Raw genomic sequence first — 9001 nt, 5'->3', positions numbered from 1 at the left:
TTATAGTTACTAGTTATATACAGACTATTAATTAAACATATAACTTATAATTAAGAAAAATGACTACTTTTTCTATAATTTTAATTAAAAATATAATTTAAAAATTTATCTTTAAAAAAAGTACTTGGGATCAAACCAAGGTCTCATGCATGGGAGACAGAGATTTGTCACTGAGCCACATTTCAAACTCTTGGCCAGAATATTGATGTGAGGGACAAAGCCTTAACAGCATTTTGGATCATGAGGAAGGATGAAGTGCTTAATAGCAAAGCTATATAGCAGTTTTGAGATACTTCTATTAGTCTTTCAGGCAAGGACAAAAATCTTTTCTTTTTTTTTTTATAGCTGTAAGCTGATGGATGCTAACTAAACATACTGCAGTAATAATTTCACAGTATACATAAGTCATTATTTTGTAGGCCTCAAACTTACACAGTGCTCGTATGTGAATTACATCTCAATAAAGCCAGAAATGGAGGTTATTATTTTTTTTAAAGTCTTTGCTTAAAGCCAATGGTATTTAGGGCTTTAGATTTTTGTGTGAATTTTGGAGGGACCACACCCAGTGGTTCTTAGGGACTACTCAATGCTATGTACTTGGGAGCTGATCTTGTAAGTGCTGAAGGTGACACAGGTGGGGGGTGAGGACCATGTGGTGCTGGCATTAAAACCAGGTCAGCTGCATGCACTTCAGCCAGCTGAGCTATCTCTCTGGCCTTTGAATTTTAGTTCTAAGCTGCTGCATTTAATTTTAACTGATAAGACATTTAAGTTGTTGGCATATTATTCCTTTATTAGAAATTGTAAATGAGAAATTATTTCAACACCCGAAGACCAAGTTTCAACAGAATATTCCATAGGTTCAAGATTTTGAGACATCATGGTAAGAGTTTTCTGTAGGGTATATCCTCTCCGTGGCATGGCAATATCATTCTTCTTTAAAAAGGTTACCGGACAGACATCATTTCCACCATCTCCTATATAAACAATGTGGGTATAATTCACTCCCTGTCTTAACTGTTCACCTACAAATTCTTCCAAAACTACATTTTTGCAGAGATTCTTTGGGCACCTTTTGCAAGAATGAGCATGATAATTTTCCACAATGAGATAACCATTACTATCAAAAGCTGCTGGATTTGTAAATACTTTATCAAACACATCAAGAAAAACTGCAGCTTCTAAAACCCAATCTATGAAGACTGAATTCGAATCTGAAATAATGATGCAGTCAAATTTATCCTTATTTTTTCTTATAAAGTTAAAAAGTTCCACCATTCCCGGAGTGAAAGACATTGATGTCACTGCTCTTTTCATTTCTTCTTCTCTTATACCTTGATCTCCCAAATATTTAAAGACTCTACCCATAAATTCTGTCCAAAATCCCTTTTTATAAGAATTCTGTAGGTCATTAGGAAGTTTTTTCTCTGGAGCACACTGTATAATCCAGGTGTCACTGTTTTCATCTATGATTGTATTGTCAAAATCAAAAACCAGCAAAATTTTCATGGTTCCAGAAAGATTTGAGTTACCCTGAAAAAAGAAGAAATATTATTCCCTAAACATATTGTGTTTTATATATCTACTTTCCTAAACAACAGTAATGTACGTTAAAATAATTAAGCATTTTTACGGGCAAGGGATATGGCTCATTGGTAGAATGCATGCCTTGTGTGCTAGAGATTTGAAGACCGAGGTTGATCCCCAGAATAAAAACAGACTTGGGTTTGATCCCTGGAGTGATCCCCTGAGCCAGGAGTAAGCCATTTTTTTGGCCACACCCAGTGGTGCTCAGTGGTGCAGAGTTTACTACTGGCTCTGTACTCAGGAATTACTCCTGGCGGTGCTGGGGGACCATATGGGGAGGTGGGAATTGAGACCTAGTCGACCCACTAGACTATCTCCTCACCCCACCAGGAGTTAAGCCTTGAGTACCTTTGGGTATTGCCTCCAAACAAAAACAAACAAAAAAAAGACTACAACTTAATTAAGCACTGTACCCTGGAAGCAAAGTTCATTTTGAGTACTTTAGGTAAATGGAAAACAGGATATTCACAATATTATTTTATTACTGAGAAGATAAGTCCTTGACTATTGGGCTATCCAGTGAGAGAAGTACTGAAACAATAATTTTTCTACATTCTCATTTGGAATACAACAAAATTTTTAAAAAGCTAATCATTTAATTATCTTCAAATTGTCAACCATAACCACTTATAATGATAAGATTAAATAAGTCCATCATTTACAACATAAAGCTTCCGTGTATTAACCAAAATTAGCTAAATCTAACATGAGACAAAATCTTGAAAAATTTAAGATTTTTAAAAAATAGCGTCAGGGCCAGAGCAATGATACAGAGGGTAGGGTCCTACCCTTTTACACAGCCAAACTGGATTTGACTGGGTCCCGTGAGCATCATCAGGAATAATTCCCAAGTTCAGAACTAGGATTAACTTTGAGCATTGCCAGGTATGGCTCAAAAAAACCAAAATAAATAAATAAGAGTAGTTAGCACAGCGGGTAGGGCGTTCGCCTTATAAGCGACCAACATGGCCGACCCGAGTTCGATTCCTCCGCCCCTCTCGGAGAGCCCGGCAAGCTACCGAGAGTATTCGATATGCCAGACACAGTAACAACAAAGTCTCCAATGGAGACGTTACTGGGCCCGCTCGAGCAAATCGACGATCAACGGGAGGGCCTTTACCTTTACCTTTACCTTTTAGTCTAAATTTATAATGCTAGTGCTAATTTAGAATTAAGTGATTACTTTATGATATACCTATCAATTAATTTCTACCAAAAAGTCAATTTATTTCTACCAAAAGTAATTTTGTTAACAATTTTCACATTTCTATTTTCTCTAGTTTATTCTGCAGTGCCACATAATCTGGAGATAAATATAAATACATGTAATCACATATTATAGGTCTGTTACAGGTTTGTTTTCATTCAAAGATAATGAAGATCATTAATTATCAATTAACAGTAGAGGCGAAAGTAACATGTGAAAAATAGAGAAGTAATGTGACTGGAGCAATGATACAGCAGGCAGGGCACCTACCTCGCATGCAGTCAACCTGAATTCCATTTCTGGCATCCCATATGGTCCCCCGAGCACTGCTAGGAGTTACTCCTGAATGCAGAACCAGGAGTAACCCCTGAGCATAACCGACTGTGGCCCAAAATCAAACCAAGACAGACAAAAAAAACCCAGAATTATATAAGTAGGACAAGTTATAAGTATGTATAGCACTGCACTGTAGCAGTGTCTTCCCATTGTTCATTGATTCGCTCGAGTGGGCACCAGTAACATCTCCATCGTGAGACTTGTTGTTACTGTTTTTGGATATCGAATACACCATGGGGAGCTTGCCAGGCTCTGCTGTGTGGGCAGGATACTCTCGGCAGCTTGCTGGGCTCTCTGAGAGGGACGCAGGAATCGAACCAGGTTGGCTGCGTGCAAGGCAAATGCCCTACCTACAGTGCTATCGCTCCAGCCCATAAATATGTATACACAGAATTCTTTCGCTCCTCTCCGAGAGCCTGGCAAGCTACTGAGAATATCTCGCCCGCACGGCAAAGCCTGGCAAGCTACCTGTGATGTATTCGATATGCCAAAAACAGTAACAAGTCTCACAATGTTACTGGGCCCGCTTAATTTTTAAGAGAATAAATTTTTTAAAGATCCCTAGTATTGGGGCTGGAGTGACAGTACAGCAACTAGAGCATTTACCTTGCATGTGGCTGACCCAGGTTTGACTCCCTTGTATCCTATGTGGTCCACTGAGCACTGACAGAAGTAATTCCTGAGTAAAGAGCCAGGAGTAATCCCTGAGCATCATCAGGTATGCTTCTCCACCACACCAAAATAAACTGGTAGAGCTAGTAGAGGTCACTCCTGAGCACAGAGCCAGGAATAATAGCTCTTGAGCACTGCCAGGTATGGCTCAAAAACAAAAAAAAATAATATTCAATTTTAAACAGTTGAGTTGGGAAGAGAGTAAAGTGGGTTAAAAAAGCAAAAGAAGTGGCAGAGCTATGCAAGGGAGACAACTAAAAGGGTTGGCATACCTGCCTTCCATTGGCTCAACTGATTAAGATTCCTGAATACAAGAAATTTGCAATGAATAGATGCAAAATGCACAATGAACAGATGCAAAAGCACATCCATGGTCATAAGGTGTGACCCAAGGGAGCATAATAATTAGCATGTGCACAGACACCAAAATAAGAGGAATACAACCTGTATGCAGCCAAGTAAGCAAGCACAGCAAAAAAATATGTGACTCCCAGTATGTACCAACACCAAACAATGTGGGAACACTAAAGGCATGTGTGTGTTTGTCACTGCATTGACAATACCTGAAAATATTAATTAATCTCATCAGAGTATGCACTAACAACAGAGCATCGATGAGTTCTATCTTTTAACTACTCTGTGGTTCTAAGGAAAGTCCAAAAAAGAACCCTACCAATAAGAAAAAAGAACGTGGGACAGGAGATAGTATGGAGGTTAAGGCACTTGCTTTGTACATGGCCATCCCCAGTCTGATCCCTGGTACCACATAGAGGTCCTGAGCACTGCTAGGAATGAGTCCTGAGCTAGAGCTATGTATGTCCTCAAAACAAAGAAAAGTAAAAGAGATCAAATAAAAATGGAAAATATGGTTTTTAAATTACATGTACCATCTGGCTTATAATAATACTTAGTACTTGAAGGATGAGAACAAGGCTGTGACTCATATAAAAATATTCTCAGTGCATTTTCTGTTGCCCATAACATAACCTACCAAGTGCGCTTTCAGTGGTAGAGCACTTTTGTTTTATCTGTGTGGGGTAGATGGCTGTGTGCTTGGAATGAGTGGCCCTTACCCCCTTTGGCTCAGTCACTGTGTTGCTCAGGCCCAGGATGCTTGGGGCCACTGGGGCAAGTTACACCATGTGGCTCTCAGGGGTATATGTGGTGCTAGGAATTAACCGTATCTTGTCCATGCCAAATATGTGCTCCAACCCTTCGTTCTACTTCCCAGGCAACATTAAGCATATTTTTTTTCTCTGCCAGGGATTGAATCCAGGACCTTACAAATGCCAGGCAAGTTAAGGGGCTATAATACAGTGGGCAAGGCACTTGCCTTGCATGAGGCCAACATGGGTTTGATCCCCTACATACCATATGGTTCCCTGAACATTGCCAAACGCAATCTCTGAGTGCAGAGCAAGGAGTAACCTCTGAGCTTCGCCTGGTGTAGTCCACATACAAAAAAACAAAAAGTGCTCTACCACTGAGCTCTATTTCTACCCCTCTAAGGCATATTTTATTTTTAAAATTGTTTTGTGTTGGGGTCACACCAGTGATGCTCAGGACTTATTCCTGGCGTTGCATTCACTGATCTGTCCTGGCGGGCTTGGGTGACCGTATATGGTGTTGGGAATTGAACCCAAATCTGCTACATGCAAGGCAACTGCTCTAGTCACTGTACTATTGCTCTCGTCCTTAAGCACATTTTAAATTAAACATGCTTTTCAATGATTTTAAATTCATGCATAACTGGGGAGGGCTCAATCGTAGCTCAGTAGCAGAGTTCATACTTAATATGTATGAGGCTCTAAGTTTTAGCCATATCAGCCAAAAATAAATGAATTAAAAATATGACTTTTTTAAAAAATATAACTACCAAAATCTACTTTGAAACTTGTTTAACAAAATCTCAAACTTGTTTAACAAAATCTCAAAATAGTTATTAACTATTGCCTACAACTATCTAAAAGCTAGACAATTAACCACATACTTCCAAAATTTCTAAACAATTAACCTCAAAATAAGATGTATCATAATCACAAGTGTGATCTCAGGTGCCGCAACAATAAAACAATGTACCATGATCTAGAAGTTAGTTTCATAGCTGGCTATTAATTTCTATTCTAAAGTTTTATTTAGGTCTGAGTGATAGTACAGCTTGCCTTGCATAAGGCGAACCAAGGTTTGATCTCTGGCACCCCATACAGGTCCCTGAGTAGGCCAAGAGGGATCCCTGAGTCCAGAGCCAGGAGAAAGATCTGAACACTTCTGAATGTGGTCCAAAAATCAGAAACAAAAAGAAATACTTAATTTCAGGTGTTTGTCTATTAGTTTTTACCCCCTTAGCGCTCAATATTAATCTACTGAAATACTTACCCAGTTTTCGTATCTGCACAATAATTGAGCTTACTTCAGCATAGAGATAAGGTTAAACTGTTATAAAAATCTTCAGTTTTAAACACAAGCCAATTTCTAAACAACATTACTCTCAGTCTATATGCAGGGAACAAAATCTTCTGGTTTGGAGTAAAGCACTGTAGACTTCTTAACTCCTAAAATTAATAAAAGTAAAATATTTTAAAACTTTTAAATAGTTTTCTAGTTATGTTATTTTTTTTTATCAGAATAGCATCTATTATATGGAAAGCATTACTGGTTATCAGAGGGGAAATGTTCTGGGAGGGGTAAATGAATCAAGAGGATCAACTGTATGAAAGGAAACAAGAATTTTGGCAGTACTGATGATGTGGTCTACCCAGTATCAAATTATAATGTGGTTCACCTGAAACATACACTATCAGTAATACTGGAATAAAAATTTATACGTCTGAGTTATTGAACAGCAGGTAGGGCACTTGCCTTACATGCAGCCAGCCAACCCAGATTCAATTTCTGGGATTACATGTGGTCCGCCAGCCCTGAGCACTCTCAAGTGTGGTCCCCAAACAAAGACAAAAATCTATATATAAAATTATTAAAAAGGAAAATTTCTAGTGGAATAAAATCTTCACTGGAAAAAAATGCCATTAACTATAAAATAAGGAATACATGGGAATAGTTTTTATCCAGAGGATAATCAAAGTGACTTTTTTGGCTTTTTGGGTGACACCCGGCATTACTCAGGGGTTACTCCTGGCAGTGGTCGTGGGATGATATGGGATGTCAAGAATCAAACCAGTGTTGGCCCAATGCAAGGCAAAAGCCCTACCCACTGTACTATTGCTCCGGCCCTATTTTTTTTTTTAAATTGTGAACAACAAATGCGATTGTTGTCAATAAACATTCAAAAATTTGAAATAAAATCCTCAACAAATAATGGTGTGTTTTAAGTGTGAATCTACTTCAAAACCAGTTAAAATCTCCAAAGCAGTTATTAGCTATTGTCTACAAAAGTGAGAGCAATGCAATTCCTCTTTTGCAAACCAAGCACCCCAAAGGAGAGAGAGAACAAAAGGGAATGCCCTGCCACAGAAGCAGGGTGGGATGGGGGGGATGGGGGATGGGAAGGATACTGGAATTAGTGGTGGTGGAGAATGGGCACTGGTGGAGGGATGGGTACTCCATCACTGTATACCTGAAACCCAAGCACAAACATTTGTAAGTCTACAACTGTACAAATGATGGTGCCATCCAAGAACGTAGACTTGGTTAGGTAAAGAGGTCAGTGATAGGGGGCCACGCTGGTAAAGTGCTAAATTTACAGTCAGCTGATGCAGGTTCAACCCCCTCTCCTCCCAATATGGTTCTGCCAGTGGGTCAGGAGAGTTCCCTCCTGAGCACACAGCCAGGAGTAAGCCTAGGCTCTATTGGTTGTGCCAAAAATACCAGGGGGTAGGGTAGGGCAGAAAGGCAAGTATGTGATAGCCATACTGTGATAGCCAATGGAGTATTTATTTAGCTAGTAAAAGATGCTCCGTTCAAATAAGCAAGCAAGGCACTAACCACAGCATAAAACTGTGTGTGTGTGTGTGAAAACCCAGAATCTTTTTGTTTTTTAAAAATAAACACCTATGTGCACTCTGGTATGAGTGTGGATCTTGTGGATGTTTCCACTGTCCTTTTCTTTTCCCACCTGGATGTTATTACAAAACGTGTTTCCCCAGTCACATAAGCTGTTTCCTTTCAAAGTGTCTACTACCTTCTTCAATTCACAGCTTAAAGGGGGAAAAAGGAGCTAAGATCGGCCAAGGTTCCCCAAGCTCACCCGGAGTGGCTGGGCTCAGTCACTGTCTAACCACCACGTCCAACCGGCAGGTCAGGGAGGGAAGCAACACCCGTTTCCAAAAAAAAAAAAAAAAATCCGTAAAAAACAAACAAATAAAACCCCATCAAAGTCGCCAAACACTTCAAACACTTATTTCTGCCAAAGATTATCTTGTGAATCCTTTCTCGCTTACCAGCATTATGGCAGTGGAACATCTGATGGAAAACCTGGGGGAGGGAAACAGCACAACGAGGTGTTAGAACATCCGGGATGAGGCGGGAGCCCAAGACTTCGCGCCCTTCCGTTCGGAGCCAGGCCGAGCCCGGGCCGAAAGCGTGCGGAGGGGGGGGGGGGGGGGGGGGGCGGCGGTCCCGCCACCGAATCGTCCCCGCGGGGCTGCGTGAGCCCTGGGGGCAGGAGTCAGGGGGAAGGCGGGGATCCTGAAGGCGAGGCCGCCGCCGCCGCCCCCGCGCACATTTCCGATTCCGCGCCCGTCTCGTGGGGAGGGAGGGGGGTCCCCAAAACACTGTCCGCTGCAGCTACAGAACCCGACGGCTACAACGTCTCCAAGCCTTCTGACTGGGTTCTGGGGCATTCCTAGTTTCAGAAAACGAAGCCCTCGAGCCCGAAGTATCCAAAAAATAAATAAATAAAAATAAAGTGTTGCTGTCCCTGGACGGCGACGGCTCACCGCGGACCGCGCCCTTCACCGTCCACCCGCGCACAGCTCTGAGGGCCGCAAACGGCCGGCCGAGGCCGCGTTCTTCCACACACCTGCCGGGTTCGCCCCCAAGTGGGGAGAGGGGGAATGCCGGGACCCAGTTGGGGGTCGTCCCCTCTGAGAAGCGCCTGGGGCGAGGCGATAGGGCCCCCCGATCGGGGCCAGGTCCGGGGACTCCTCACGGACCCAGGAGAGGCATCGGCAGCCGAGCCGGGCGTAGCACGCGTGGACTCGGCGCCAGCCCCGTCAACGTCCCGTGCTTAAACGCCGGCCT

The 9001-nt window shown here is 41.8% G+C and overlaps 1 protein-coding gene across 3 annotated transcripts; it reads right to left on the bottom strand.

Annotated features, from left to right (window-relative positions):
- Positions 1-772: 772 nt before the first annotated feature.
- On the bottom strand, positions 773-8933 carry PHOSPHO2 (phosphatase, orphan 2). Of its 3 annotated transcripts, none has more exons than XM_056110298.1 (4): positions 8781-8933; positions 8200-8233; positions 6179-6354; positions 773-1533 (listed from the first exon to the last, which is right to left on the bottom strand). In XM_056110298.1, exon 4 carries the CDS (start codon positions 1507-1509, stop codon positions 784-786), a length of 726 nt encoding a protein of 241 aa, XP_055966273.1. In that variant the 5' UTR covers positions 1510-1533; positions 6179-6354; positions 8200-8233; positions 8781-8933; the 3' UTR covers positions 773-783. The 3 variants fall into 3 exon arrangements, with proteins under 3 accessions (XP_055966273.1, XP_055966275.1, XP_055966274.1); XM_056110300.1 differs by lacking the exon at positions 8781-8933 and adding an exon at positions 8732-8752; XM_056110299.1 differs by lacking the exon at positions 8781-8933 and adding an exon at positions 8698-8718.
- Between the last annotated feature and the right edge of the window lie 68 nt (positions 8934-9001).

The sequence above is a fragment of the Sorex fumeus genome, unplaced genomic scaffold, assembly GCF_029834395.1.
Source record: "Sorex fumeus unplaced genomic scaffold, SorFum_2.1 ptg000009l, whole genome shotgun sequence".
Classification (NCBI taxonomy): domain Eukaryota; kingdom Metazoa; phylum Chordata; class Mammalia; order Eulipotyphla; family Soricidae; genus Sorex; species Sorex fumeus.
The sequence above is the reverse complement of the archived record's forward strand: the minus strand, read 5'-3'. Positions and strand labels throughout refer to the sequence as shown.